Below are 15,946 nucleotides of genomic sequence, written 5' to 3'. Positions count from 1 at the left end.
AAATATTCGAAATCTTAAGAAAACTTCATAAGCAAATAAATAAAAAACTAATTATTTTAAACGTTTTTAGATAAAATAAAAGAGTAAATTATCTAGACGATTAATTTTCTTATTAATGACAACACATTGATTTTTGAGTAGTTTCATTTATAAAAATCTGTTTTGAAAAGGTAAAAAGTGAAATTAAAAAAAGTGAAATTAAAAATAAAACATTTTCAAAGTTAACAAAGAAATGTACATATGAAAAAATATAAATAATATATATAAAAATATATAACAATTTTTATTGCAATTATCATTTTTTTTAATTTATTAGCAGACTCTGAAATGAACTCAATAAAATTCGTCATTTAGAAGCTAATATATTCTAATTCTAGTATATCCGAATATTAAATGATTCAATAATGATCTTTTCACTCAAAACTGTTTAATAGACAAGACAGTTTGACCCTTTCATTGTTACAAATACTCAGAAAGTTTTTTCATACGGCCGCTACTAGTGCTCTTTACAGAAACTTAAAATATTCAACTCGGTCAAATATTGGTATTAAATCGCGAATTATTTTCTACAACTTTCAACCTGGATTAACGCAGCAACAGTGCGTCGATGAAGTTAGTTCAATTTGAGGCGATGAAGCTACTTTTAAGAGGAATGTTAAGAGATCCACTTTTTTCGACACTTGAAGAGCCGGTTGATGCGTTCAAAACGCATTGTTTCAGAATATACCTCAACTAAAGTGCCAAAAATGCTTCGACAAATGGTTCAAACGCTTGCAAAAGTGTTCAGATCTTAATGGAAAATATTTTGAAAAACAATACAGTGATGATCGATGTTTAATATTTATTTTTGTTCTCTAAACTCGAAATATAAAAAGCAACTCGCGTATACAGTATCTTTATAATCATATGCCACTTATTTCCATATGATAAATATATGAATAATAGGTGAGTCACTTGCAGTACTTCATTTCAAGAGCCACAAGTTTTTATTCCCTCTGCCTTGTTAATTAAGTTTCGATTACACCTCAGTGTCAATAAATTGTGTAAAACCAATTAAGATTGTAATGCCGTAAAATGTTTTTTTAATTGTTCAGTTGCTATTGGCATGATAATGGACATAGAAAAAGAAATATTCGACTAGACGTAATTAAGGTGATTATTAAAAACAATATATGTACATATCATCACCTAAAATTCAAAATAACGTAACATCACTTTTCATAAGTTCACAGGCGAAGAAAAACTTAATAATAGAACATGAATAAAAATTTATTGCTTAATTCATTACAACATGTTTGCTCATAGTGACCTAATTTTTATATTCTATGTATGTTGGAAAGTAATTTTACTCGTTCACATAAATTTGTGCACACCCTAATCTCAACTGTCTGACACTATCTGAACGTTGTCAGCTGCTCTTCATCACTTAGCTAAATGTCTGTCTAGTATATTTGTCTAATTGCCCACCTGTGCTGTGCGACGCGTCCACACACAAGTACCTGATTAAGCGCTTATTATTTTATCAAACACACATAAATTATCCACCCAAATCAATTGAAGCGTAACAGTTCCAACTAACAGCGCTGGCAGCAAAAGCGGCAGCTCCCTTTCAAGTAGCCGCCTGCCTCAGTTCCACAGCTCAACTCTTTGCGACTGCAGTGTAAAAGAAAATATTTTGATTTGCTACACACAGACTTCTCCTCAACTTTTTAGTGTTTTATTTATTTATACTATTTTATTTTCAGTTTTACCTTTTTTCTGCAAATTCATTCATTGCTTCACGGCAGTGGGCGCTGTTGTGGCGGGTATGACTTACAACTTGAATTTTTTTTTTTTCAAAGCTTTATGAAAGTGCTCAGTCCAAGGTACATACTACATATTTGCTGGTGGTTTGTGGTGCTGTTAGAATTTGTAGCATCGGTTAGTCGGCATTGGCATGTCATATTGCTCGGTCTGTCTGTCCGTCTAATTAGCCGCAGCGGTTGAGCAGCATAGAGAAACCACGAAATACCTTAGCTGGATTTCTTCTGCTGTATCTTTATCATTTTGAATGCCTTTTGTTCTAGTTCTCGTTGTTTTGTTTTTTGTTCGCTGCAATTCGGCTTTCCTGTCCGGACAAAAGTTGCGGCAAATTTAATTAATCTCCTCTTCTGCTTCCCCTTTTGCTGCCGAAACTCGCATTGCGTATAATCAGCGTATAAATGACCGGCGACCGCAAGTTTTAGCTCTTTTGCAGTTTCTTAGTTTCTTCTCTGCGTTCTTGGCAGACCCCACGTCCCGTCCACCTCGACTGCTTAACTTCGCTGTTTTTACGAGCTGATTGTGGTGAAAGTTAGCTTCGACAATGTAAGAGCAGTAAATTAATTTGCTGCTTGTGGTTTTACTGGCATTTCAATGCTATAAAATATTTATGTGCGTCTGCTTAGCTCTTGCTGCCAAAGGCAACTTGTTGCTGCATAACGGTATATACAGTCGGTTATAAATAGCTTGAAGTGCATCATGGCTTGTTCTTTGGAAAGTCATTTCTTTGGTTTTTGTTCTGTGCTCAAGTTGCCACTCGGGGGAAATATGAGTTGCAGGAGTGACCTCTGTATGTCCTCAAATAAATTTTCCCTTCACTGAGTTGACTTACTTAATTTAAGGGGAGTTGAGGAGTGTATAGTTGGATAGTAAAATGGCTTATAAATATTTTAGTGAATTAAAATGTGTAAAAAACTACTCTTTTTTATCCTATCCTATAAAGTGATCTAATTAATTGAGTCAATTAAGGATAATTAACCTTATTTCGAAATGCTGAAATGCTGTGTCGTCGAAGCCACTCGTGGCGACTTATTCTCTACTCACATACCGATAAGGGAGATGTGGATCGAGAGAAGTCGCTTTAGAAGTAGCACAGTGCGCTTTTTCACGCATGGATCGAAACTAGCAGGGAAGGGCGGAGGGAGAGTTTTCTGTAGGGAACTCTCCGTCAATCTTAGCTTTAGGCTCCTGACTCACTGCAGTGTTTTTCAGGCAGAAGTGGCTGCTATTTAATAGGCCGTAGACGTACTGCTACGAATGCAGCTTTTTTCAAGGAAGTTATCATTCATTCCGACAGCAGAGCGGCAACTCGCTAAGCTTTCATCAAGCTATTAGGTTCATTTATGTGCCTGGTCACAGTGGAATCGCTGACAAGGCGATGAGCTAGCCAGAGAGGGCACCCATGTCCCGCTAACAATAGAATATAATTGAGTTGGATCTCCATTTGCGACTTGTATTCAAGTACTGGACGTCTCGCGTATTTTTAGCAGCCGCTGGTTGACGACCAGTTCCCTTGCGACTGCGAGGTCTATCCGGCCTAGAGTAGAACGCAAGGCAACTACTTAACTATGTGAGCAAAGTTCATCTGCCACTATTTTAGGAGTTCTGACTGGACTGGTAATCTTGACTTCGGCGAATCAGAAGACTGAAGCTGAAGCATTCCGGTAATCCTAACTTCGGCTAACCAGAAGACAGCCGAAACTGTTACTTGGAGTCCCAACAAATTTGGTGCAGGCTGAAAGCGATTTGTCGATCAGTAAGGGTCTTATAATCCAATTTAGAGGTACCAAAACGGGGTGGCGTTCTAAGCTGTCCAAGTGAGGTTCTTCTTAGGTCCTAACCTAATACTAACCAATAGATGAATAAAATAGTTGAATGTAAATATTAAAAGAAGCACATGACAAAAAAAATATAATTATTAAAAAAGTATCGGCCTCCCAAATAAAGTCTTTCTTCTAAAAATTTACGATTTGTTGTCTCGAAATTGAAATTATTTTCAAAAATCTTATTCCTTCGAAATATAATTGTACATCTCATACCTCAAGTCGATCACTCCAGCATTTCGGAAAAATTTTGCTCACCGACTCTGAAATCATCTCTTCCAAAATACCAGTTCTCTGCTCTAAGTTTAAAAATTTTCACAAATACGTTTATAGCTTCGAAACAATTTTTGGAGAAGATTTTCAAATATATACTTATGAGCAAAATAATTTAATTTTCTTGGCTTTTGAAAGTCACAACTTTCCATGTAATCGGCGGTTAAATAAGTTTTTCCCCAATAAAGCTCTTAACGCTATTGGAAATGACTGCTGATGATTTAGTAGAAAACATTTTATCCCTTTAACTACTCGAAACATATTTATCAAAGCTTCCGAAAAAATCGTTGAATCTCTCTGCAATTTTCTTTTCGGTTCGCGCACAAAAGTAGGCTACTATTTTTATTATAACATATTTTTAAGCATAAAAAAGTGAAGCAAGTATCTCCTGTTAATTTATTAGCATTGCTTGTGGTTGTCCGTAATTATTACTAAGCAAATAATATTTTACAGTCCGCAATAAAATTTCCCCAATCATGAGAAAAGTCAATATTAAATTTATTTAAGGGTTAATTATTTGCAATTTAATTTTAATTATTTTCAAAAGTATTTCAACTGGGGTCATTTTAATACTTTGCAATAAATATTTTCCAATTTTTTCGCTTTCTCTTTGTCAACTGTTTTTAGTAAATCTCTCTCTGCAATTATATGCATCGAAACATTTTAAATCAAGCGTAAGCTTTATTTAATAATATTTGTAAAGAATCTTTATTGAATTCAGTGGGATGTTTATAGAAATGCTTTTAATAATTTATTATACATCACGATTGACCAATGAAGGGTGATCCAAGTAGAGGTACTTTTTTATAGCCTCTTTGTTGACTGAAAATACAGCTTGTGCAAGAACTGAAGCCGGTCTTGAAAAGTTCCTGGAAGATCCGACATTTTCAAGCCAATGTTTGTTCAGCGATGTGGCCCATTTCTGGCTTGAAGGGCTCAATTGGGAGGTAGAGCAGCCTGACGAGATTCAAGGGTTGTCATATTTCATACAGAAAAACCAACGGTTTGCTGTGGTTTGTATCGGTCTATATTTCTTCAAAAACGAAATTTGAATTTTCTGTGTTTTTTCTTTAAAAAAGTAGGCAACCTCGAAATGGATCACCCTTTACATACATGTATGTGCATATATATGTATATACAGTTCTCTTTTTATTAAATTTCTGACTCATACGAACTGTGAGAAACTATAAATATTTCAACTATTCCAATTAAAAAATGCTTTGCTGCCACTAAAAGTTTGATTGGCAGCATAAATAATGCGTCTGTGTATGTGCGTTTACATGTTTGCGCGAATTTATAGAGATGATGAATGAAATACTTGCGCGTGATATTATTTATTTGTTTATCGATTTTTTCATACTTGATTGCCACTCACAAAAGCGCTCGGCCTTTGTGAAATTATTTGGCCAAACATAAATTTTCAACATTTCTGCATGTGTATCGCTGTTACTTAATCGTTAGCAGTTTTATATTTCTCTAAAAGGCCGCACACAATTATTTCGATTATTCGAAAAATGCACGCAGAGATATGTGGCATGCTTTCAAGTGTTGTCGGTAGGAATTTCGGTGTGCCTTTACGACTTATAAAATGTTGCACAAATATGCGTGCAACCGTAATTGTTTTTGTAATTGCCGTAAAATGATTTTTTTTTGTTTTTTTTTTGTTTTACATTAAATGATTTTAGTCAAAGATGGCTGTATATAGATCAAAGCGATCTAGTTCAAGTAGAAAATGTATCAATCGTTGTAATACTTGTGGAGGACTGAACGGGTTTTCCTATGTCTCAGAGAAGATGAAAAGTATAAATAGTTTTAAAGAAAGGAATTAATTTTCGAATATGATTATATTCATAAAAATGGTTGTCTTTGAGGCAAATACACCGTTTGTGTCAAACTTCCAACTTGTCTATAACAATTTGCTAGCGAGATTGCTCTTTTGGTTTAAAACGGATCTCTGTCTTGGCGAAGAGCCAGCGACTATACCTTTGAGGTCTAAGCGCAGTAATATTATATATCGCTGAGAGTTAAATCCACAAAACGCGGTGAATGTGGAAAAACTTTGAAGGAATTTCACAGCTCTGTTCGTGAGACACGGCACATTGTCTCGATTTTAGGCTCACAGCTACACCAACTAATCCAGCGCATGTGCTTCTTTTAATATTTGCGTTCAACTGTTTTATTCATCTATTGGTTAGTATTAGGTTAGGACCTAAGAAGAATCTCACTTGGACAGCTTAGAACGCCAATCCGTTTTGGTACCTCACATTGTCAATTTATGAACGAAATGTCCAACAATTTACTTTGAGGATTCTGTGGCAGTGTCGTTTAACTATACCGTCTTCCCAAAGACTCTTCAGAATGTTTACTGCGAGTATCGACATGAACTACTCATTGGACTTTATATGGCTGGCTCGAAAATGGAGTCCGCCGTTAGTGCAGGAATCTTATGTCCAGAGTTAGGCATAAGGTAGCCTTTTAAGTTGCCACATATTACAAGCAGAGATCGGTGCTATTGGAAAAGCTGCAGAGCCAGCACCTGCAAGCACCTGCAGAGCTGAAATACGTGGACAATCTGCAGCAATAAATGCTTTAAACTCTCTTCACTAATCGGTAAGAAGTATCTTGGACACCAGAGCAGTAATGAGCGCCGTCAGAAGCAAGCGGTTTCACTTTTACATAAAGTTATCGATGGAGATGAGATAGTGGAAAACATGAACGAATCCATAAAGTGACTATAACAATCTTGGCAGAAGTGCGGAAATATATAAAAATCCTTCTGGCACTCGATAGAAGGGACTTTAGAAAGATGATCGGAATACTCACTGGTCACTGTCTGCATAATGGGCTAAGAAATTAGAGTGTGAAGAGCAACGCATCAAGCAAACAATTAAGAACTGTTAGGTTTTAGGAATCCCTAAAGGACCTAAAGGATGACTACTCCTCATGGACTTCGAAACTGAATTTTTCTACATGAAGTTCATAGATTTTTAGAGTGAAAATTAGGCATTAATCCCTATCTCGCTAAATATTATCAAAAAGTTTTATAGCCTATTTCAATTTTCTCCTTTGTTTGGATTTAATAATATAAACTATTGTCCCAAGACCCAACAGAATGAAGTTTTGTGACTATAAAAATCAAAGCTTTCTCTAAACTCATTTAGCAGACACTCATAAATGTATTAATGCTCACTTTTCTCGTTTTCTCTTTCTTCCTACAGAGTCTACGCAGCACGGCGTGGACGGCGGCCCTGTATCGTGGCGTTTAACGCTCGATCAGGATCTAATTGATACGCTCAAACGTAGCTTCCCAACTTGGTTTCAAGCGTCCGCCGGCAGTGACGGCAACAATACAACAAACACCAACACAACAACAACAACAGTAGCGGCAAAAGCAGCAGCTGTATTGACAACAACCGACGCATCAAGTAACGAAGCGGCAGAGATCTCCAAGCTGCCAACTGCAACAGTTGCCGAAACAAGCAAATGCAACAGCACAACAAATAACAACTGCGACAACAACAACACCACCATTATAAATATCGCAAAGAGCGTAAGCCATTGTACGACACCCATTACTGTCGACACCACAAACCATTTGCATACACAACTGCCATATCTACACCACGACCATCATAATCAACAGCCGCAACAACACAACCATCTGCTGCAGCATAGTAACGGCAATAGCTTGAAGCGACACAGCAAAAGCAGCGAAAGCAAAAGCATCACATCACCACAGCTGAGCTGTGGCAGCGGTTACTCGGCGATTTTATCCTCCTCCTCGTCGTCTGCCTCGCCAGCATCGTCGATAGCATCGAATTGCTCGGTAGCTTCGTCGAAGAAGTCGACAGCGAGTCACAAGAGTAACAGCAGCAACAGCAGTAGTAGTAGTAGTAGCAGCAGTTCCTCTTCCTCTTCCTCCTCCTCCTCATCCTCAAATTCGGCGAAATTTTCCACGTCTTCCGCCAACTCAGCGTCTACGTGTGCGAAGGCTTCGCACGTCGCATCAAAGGCCACATCCACGAAATCCGCCAACACCGTTAACGGTGTACAACAGAAATCCGTCAACGCTGCGGCCACAACTGAAACGGGGAAGAAGTGCGCCGCGACAAAAGCTGCTGTAAAATCGGCTGTCAAGTCGGTGGTGAAGGCACGCGACAAGTGCACATCAACGCTTTCGACAGCCGTCGCAGCGCTAGCGACCGCGAACGCAACCGAGTCGAAGACAATCACCAAATCCGCTTCGTTGCACTCGCTGAGTAGCTGTTCCGGCGGCTCGGCATCGCTATTGGCAGCATTCTCATCGCCCGGCTCGACAGCAACCACCCTCGAGCTTATATCGGAGACGTCGTGTAACGCGCTCCTGACAGCCACGCAGCTGAGTGGTAAAGTGGGTTTCGAGCACACATTTCAAGACGTCATACTGTTGCAGGAAGCATACGACGATATGTCAGAAGGTGAGTCGCCCCAGTCGCCTCAGTCGCCAGTCGATAGTGATTGCGCGTAAAGCCGCTGATGGCATTGTGAGATAATAAAAAAATATATTTTATGCTCGCGTTGTTTTTGTTGACTTTTGCCTTCTTTTCATCTCGTCTTTCCATTCGGCTCGTTACAGGTGAACAACGCTTGAATGCGGCGGCGGCATCATTCCTCAGCGGTGGTGGTATTAGCAGTGATGATGGCGCAAATTCCGATGGCTATGATGCGCGGCAATCACCACCGAAGGCGATTGTCGATTCTAGTCCATTGCAGCCGGCGATGGATAAAAATAAAGAATGTGAGTGTTCAATTTTATTAAAGCACCAACAACCTCAAACAAATATGTCAGAAAAGATTTCTTTTCGAACCATTTTGCAGCCAATTTGGGCAAATTTTCGCATTAGCGTAAATTGTATTTAAATTTTTTATTTTCTTATATACTACTTTTCAGTTTCCCTCAGAACCCCCGCATTTCTGGCGCGATAATAAGTTTAAATATTTTTATTTTTCTTTCCCTGAGTATCCAGCTCCCTTTGCTGCTTGCTGTCAATTCCCGTAATTCGCACTTTTGGTTTTCTTTCTGAAAGATTCGCCATTTGCGCGTTAAGAAGTTTGTGAGTCGAAGCCTCATCAGTTCAATTTTTCTTTAGCGACATCTTTTTTCGGAAAGTTTTCAATGTTATTTGCTACTTTTAGCAATATTGAACAGTTTGCGCGAGTAAAATCGATACTTTTACAAAGAAATATTTGAACGTACCCGATAGGAAATGTGTAGCTAGGAAATAATAGTTGAACCATTTCGAGGTTTCCTACTTTTCTAAAGGAAAAACACAGAAGCTTCAAATTTAAAGAGGAGTATTTATTATCATTCGAAAGAACATTCTTTGCCATTTATTTTTCTAAGATTATCTCTTTAAAATGTTGGCCGCTGTTACGTCTGGTCCATCCGCTGGAAAAAGCCTAACGGTGTGACATCACAGATTCTTGGCGGCCAATCAACCGCCCCAAAACGTGAATTTACCTGCTCACCGAAGTTTCCTCTCAATAAATCCATTGAGAGATGCGTTGTGTGGGAAGTGGCGTAGTCTTGTTGTGACCAAATGTCGCCGAGATCACGAGCTTCAATTCAAGGCATCAAATAGTCGGTTATCATTGTGCTAAAATAAGTTAATACTCACTGATCCAAACGATGTTTGATCGCCGAAAAAATAGCTCTTGGCTGCATGAAGTCCGGGTCAACTGGCATCATTTTTGAAGAAATACAAACCAATGATTCCAGCGGTCAACATACATACCAAATCATTGTTTTTCTGAAAGAAATGGCAGCTCTTGAATCTGTTCAGGCTGCTCTTCGTCCAAATGCGTCAATTGTGCTTGCTTACATATCCAGTGAGCTAGAAATGGACCTCACACTGTACAAAATTTGGCTGGAAAAAGTTGGCTCCTCTTGGAACTTTTAAAGAATCCATAGAACTAACGATGTCGCTTGGCAAGGTCGAGCAATTCAGGTCTTGAATAGGCTGTATTTTGTACTCTTTCAATTTAAGATTTCTATGTAAAATGCACCAAGCCGTCCCATACGTTAGTCCAAGTTATTGCGAACGGCGCCAAATCGACTCCAAACGGTTCACTCTCCGCTTTGGTTGCTATATTTTCTTCACTGTGTGCTGGACGTAAACTTTTCGGTCGAATATTATCTAATAATTAAGGCTGGGTCTCAAGATGGGAGATGGTGTTGCGAATAATACGATCAGTAGGCCGATTTTGTTGACCATACGTTCAGAGAATTCCACGAAACACATTCTTTACAGAACGTGAATTTTCGTAATAAAGTTGAACAAATTGTAAACGTTGTTCACTTTCCATGACAAAATGCTGAAAATATACTGAACAAAAATAACATAACAGTTTGACGTGTGATCTGAAAAAAGGCTATTGAAAAAAGTGCCTCTACTGAGATCACCCTTCCCCATATAACAATTTTTTTAATTATCTGCATCTGCATCTTTCCCGATGTTGCTTTCTTTTTTTGAAGTTTCCCTTAGTGCATGGTTATACTATTACTTCAATAAATGTTAAGTGAAAAGCCCGTGCAACCCAAAATTCTTACAGGTCCTTTCAGCTCACATTCAAATTCGAGTTGTGTCGTTTGCGCAAAGTTTGCAATCAATGCAATATTGTTGACAACTAAAATCAAAGGGTACAACGGCACAAAAAGTTTGATATGTTTGCTGTCTATTAAGTTCTTTTATGGTCCTGACAGTTTATAATCTTTTTTGCCATTCGTAAATACAAAATTGTTGTGAGCACAAATTCAAAGCGCTGAGACAGCGACCCGACCAAATTTTGCCGACACAATATAGTCAAAGAGTGTTAAAGGATGGGGAAAGCTGGTTTTTAAGCTCTGTTGGTTCGGGCTTTTATAAGAATTGCAAAAAAAAAAAAATGGTTTGAAACAAAAATGAACATTTTTGGAAGCTAATACAGATATCAATCAGCAGAGGTGCTTTAACAGTATTTTTTAAAAAATTCTGTTTGAAGTGTTCTGAATTCCTGAAAGTAGTAATTTGTATAATTTTTTTTTATAACACAAAGAGCAGGACTTATTTAAAGTTAGGCTATGGGAGGTAACAGTTGAAAAAGAAACGACCTGGCTCTTTTGACCGCTCCCAAGTGAATGGCGCTCACAGCACTTTCCTCACTTTCATGAACTTCTACACATGGCTAAAACCTCCGTTGCAATAAAAAATACAGTATCCGTTTAAAATCCCAATCAGAGCTGAGTTGTGTTACGTACTAATATTTTAGTTTACAAGCAAATAATTGAATCATAAATTTAGTTGTGCAGTGTTCAAAGAATTTTAATTTTCGGCTTTTATTTTAATGAATTCAATTTCATTGCTCATGCATATTTCAAATAAGAGTTTGCATTTCAAATCATATTAAAATGCATATGCATGTAAGTGGGTGTGTAAAATTTCCTGTAGCATCCCCAGCACAGCCAGTAGAGAGCGAGTCACTCGAAACAAGGCGGCGCAGAGGATTCGAATAAAAACATCTATGTCATTGGACATCGGCAACAGCAGCGCACAGCTTTGACCAACGTTCTTTGTCATATATATACATGTGTATAGAATGAGTATACTATATATGTATAATAAAATATTAATTTAGTGCCCTACTAAACACTGTAATTCAGTCGTTCATCTCATCGCTAAGTAAAATATGGTTTGCTGTCACAGCCGCCCGTCATTGCATGCAATTTGCCAACTCAAATCGTTGCATATGATTAAATTATTTATGTGTATAAGCATACAAACGTACATAACCATTTTTCGGTCAAAATAAATGTGTAAGTCACGTCGTGGCATTTTTGCTGACGCCAGTGGTGGGTGGTTTCGCGACCCACTGAGTGAGTAGGCGATGAGCCACCATCTGCTGTTAACTCATCACTTAGCTGTGCTGAATTTCGAAGGAAAACGCTGCACATACACATGAACTTTATATACTTTCAAGAACTTGGTTCAATTTAGCTGAGCTGTTCACTCAGTTTTGCTCAGCACATCTTAAAGATGGATTCAACTTAACGTTACGTAACTTACGTAAGGTAAATTTTCATTTTCAGTTTTGCGCCATCTTATACTTTAAACCCTTGGATCTAATGCCCAGAAAAAACGTTGGATATCCTATAGATTATATGCGCATATATCAAAAATCAGCAAGACGTGCTGTTGTCGACTTAGTCATACCCGTTTTTGTTTTATTCGTCTGTCCATCTGTTCGTCTATCTTTATCTGATAAATGCGATAAGGCACTAAGCCTTAGTTTTTGAGCTCTTTTGTCGGAGCTGTCGATATTAGATCACTATAGCATATATGTAGCTGCCATATAAACTGACCGAACGAACTCAAGTCCTTGTTTGGAAACGTTTTTTCTTGATTAAATTTGACACAGATCATTATCCAAGGCAGCGCTATTATTTTCGAAGAAATTGTTCAGATCGGAAAACTATAGCATTTAGCTGCCATGCAAGCTTACCTATCAAACTTAAGTCCTTGTATGGAAAACTTTTTCATGTGACAAGGTATCTTCATGAAATTTTGTACAGATAATTATTCGTGGCAGCGCTAGAATCTTTGAGGAAATTGTTGCGATCGGAGTCCTATAAGATATACCTGCCATACAAACTGACCGAACGAACTGAAGCTCTTGTATAGAAAACTTTTTTACTTGAAGAGCTATCTTCACGAAATTTGGCATGGAATATTCTCTGAGGTAAGGCTACAATTTCCCGACAAACTGTTGAGATCGGACAACTATAGCATGTAGCTGCCATACAAACTGACCTATCACTCTCAGATACTGCTATGGAAAACTTTTGTATTTGACAAGATATCTTCATGGAATTAGACTTAGATTAATGCAAAAGCATCGCTGTAAAATCAAAAGAAATTGTTGAGATCGTATAGCTATAGCATATATGGAGCTGACATTTAATCTGACTAATTAAAATGAAGAAAAAGTTCCTTTTATACCATTTAACGCTACAAAAATGCACCTGTGAAGCGTATTATAGCTGCGTTGCAACCGAATTCAACATGYTTCCTTGTTTAATTTGCTTTCTTTCTTTCATTGTAATAAGACTTAACATACTTTACCTTAACTTATCCTGACTTACCCTGTAAATTAACTCGTCATAATTTAACTTAAAGCAATTTAGTTTCAATTCAGCTTATTTAACGGTACAATAAAGGGCCAAAATTTATTTAGCAAACTGAAAAGATATTGCTTACTGAAACTTGTGCTATAAATGCCTCACGGAATCTAAGCCTTTCCGACCGTTAGCTGTGATTATAAAGTCCATTTCGTGTACATTTCGCTTGCTTGCAGTCATTGTACGTTTAATTGCAATTTGTAACCAAAAATTTAAACACATTGTGCTTTTTAATTTAATTTTTGTGCTTTTGAAATTCCATTTTATGGGCAATTTCGCCTGCAGCGTTGCCGCAGACTTTTATAATTTATAAGTCTTAAAACTTAATACTCAACTCGTGCATGTAAAGCATATTCTGCGGATATAAAATAGGTACATGGAATATATATATACATATGTACATTTGCGGTCATCGTCAAGCACCTAACGAATGCTTAGCGCAAAAGCATTAGCGAAAATTAAAATAAACTTTTAATTTGCCTGAACTTGTGTGCTAAGAATTCTCCTGCTGTAATGCACCCACTCAACACGGCACATAAGCACTTAAGCACGTACATAAGTGTCTATATATCAGTTTCGTTTGGGAACGACTGGCAGTTATGACTTGTCGAAGAATTGGTCAAATTGTAGCAATTAGTGTTTTATTGTTTTTGTTCAAAAAAACTACATTCGTCGCATATTACAGTTAATGACTGCAGTTGGCCAGACTGAGGGAAAGATAAATGCTCTTGCAACGAAAAGTGAGTTTCAGTTGTTGATTCTTTGGAGACGAAAAAAAAAAAAAAATTGGGTTTAATATTTTAAGGCGATTGTTGGCAAATCGAGCCTTGAAAATGCTGGAAATAAAAAAATCTACAGTATTTGAAGGGCGCCTATATATTTATCTATGTATAACTATATTCGTGCGGTTTGCTATGAGTAACTTGATTATTATTCCACTGTTCTAATATTACGAACATGCATTGGGAAGTCACTGTTCTTGAAGTCTTTTTCAGTAGGTCTCATTAATTTGAAGAGCAACAACAATACTGTTTTTTTCACTCAAATACCATAGGTGGTGGTACTTTGTGCCTGAAAGAGTGTTTTTGCGTCTAGCTTTTTTAACATTACTTACCTTAAACCTTACCTTAAAGGAAACCGCAGCCAAAAGTCATTATAGTTTGGTAGAAGTTTAAGGTGAGAAAACACTAGCTGAGTGAACATGTCTAAAGTAGTAGTTCGCACGATTTAAAAGTAGCGATTCTGTTTGGAAGGCGAAGAACCTACTGGGATGAGAAAGAAGTTTGAAAGTGAGGTACTAGAAGTACTATTCTATGAAGATTGCTGTCAAATACAAGAAGAGCTCGTGAAACTTTTGGCATCCAGCTCTAAACGCTTAATAGAGTTAAGCAGTCACATACATACAAAAGCAAAAAAATTGGATTGAAACCAAGAGAAGTTGCACGAAAGTTCGATTTTGTATGTTAGAAATACTGTTCGAAAGCCACCAAAATAAGCTGTTTGTGCATCGGTTTATGTCTGATAATAAAAATGGATCTATTACGACAACCCTAAACTGAAGGAATCATATATGCATCCTGTCCAACCAACTAAATTAACAAAGCATATCACCAAGATATGGTGTACCCGATTCCCCAATCGATGACGATGGAGCGGACATTGCCCGACCATGAAGAAGTTCAAATAGCAATTACCCGTCTGAAGAACAACAAAGCGGCGGCCGTGGCTGGTTGTAGTTACTTTGAGCTTGTAAAGCCGGGTGAAATCATTAATGGGGAGCACTTCCGAAAACGACTCATCATGTACCGAAACACACACGCAAACTGAGGCTAGACACCAGACAGTAACATCGCTCAGTCTCATGTTACAAGTGCGGTTAAAAACTAGTTTGCTGGAAGGAGCTGGAAAATTTTGCCCCACCCGCCTTATGTGCACAGTTTCAAAAATTGGCTTGATTCAGTCTTGACAACCAAGCCGACGCAGTTCGTTTGAAATGGAATACTCAAATTGCCAGAAAGATGGAGGAAATGTCATATGTGGGAAATGTCATACTGACGATAGTTTGAATAAAATTATTTTGATATTCATCGGTCTGTCTGTATGACAGCTATATTCTTCGAATATTGCTCCATTGCCTTAGACAAAGGAAGAATGAGTAGACAGGGAGCCACGCCAAGTTGCTAATGGGGTATTACAACCACATTAGGTGTAAATATTTAATCAACTTCCGCATTCTACACTGGACACTTAGTCAAGCAGCACTTATATAAAATGGGTCTAGCTTCCTGTGCAAATTGCCGGTTCTTCAACATGGAGCCTGAAACTCCAGCACATCTGCTAATTGACTCCATAGCAGTCTGCAGACGTAAGATAAAGGCACAAAGGCTAATTCATGCATTTAGCAGTATATTGGAATTTATCAATATGCTGGGGTCAAGTAGTCGTTGTGACTTAGAAGAGGGCACAATAGACCTTATGTCGCGGTGCAAGCCTCATCTGTTTATCTAATCTACCTAATCCATGTCAAATTTCTGGCAAAGCTTTCGATTCAAACATTTGATCGCGATCGTTCAGTTTGTATGAAAGCTATATAGTATAGCCAGACAGAAAGACAGATAAACAGACACGACAGGTGCACATGGTTCAATAGTTATATTATTCTAACCTTTCTTCGCTTGTTTAGTATCATCCGCTATATAAAAGACTTTATGAAAAAAAATTTAATCAAACGGAAAGCAATAACCTAAAATTATGTGACTTTAAGATCCGAACAATGCAAGAGTTTATAAAGTCAATTTTAAATCTTATTTTAAACAGATTTTAATTTTAATAGTTCAATGTATAATTAAATAAAAAA

At 37.6% G+C, this 15,946-nt stretch overlaps 1 protein-coding gene across 2 annotated transcripts in view; it reads left to right on the top strand.

The window, feature by feature from the left end:
- Positions 1-7,114: 7,114 nt before the first annotated feature.
- The window catches only part of LOC108972943 (serine-rich adhesin for platelets), a gene marked incomplete at its 5' end in the record, with an annotated part of 27,876 nt that continues 19,044 nt past the window's right edge, over positions 7,115-15,946 (top strand). For both annotated transcript variants that reach the window (XM_018939895.1, XM_018939894.1), the window contains 2 exon segments: positions 7,115-8,353; positions 8,512-8,673. In XM_018939895.1, coding sequence (XP_018795440.1) covers positions 7,115-8,353; positions 8,512-8,673 — 1,401 coding nt within the window.

This window comes from Bactrocera latifrons, unplaced genomic scaffold, assembly GCF_001853355.1.
Source record: "Bactrocera latifrons isolate USDA-ARS-PBARC rearing strain unplaced genomic scaffold, ASM185335v1 scaffold_44, whole genome shotgun sequence".
Classification (NCBI taxonomy): Eukaryota; Metazoa; Arthropoda; class Insecta; order Diptera; family Tephritidae; genus Bactrocera; species Bactrocera latifrons.
The sequence above is the reverse complement of the archived record's forward strand: the minus strand, read 5'-3'. Positions and strand labels throughout refer to the sequence as shown.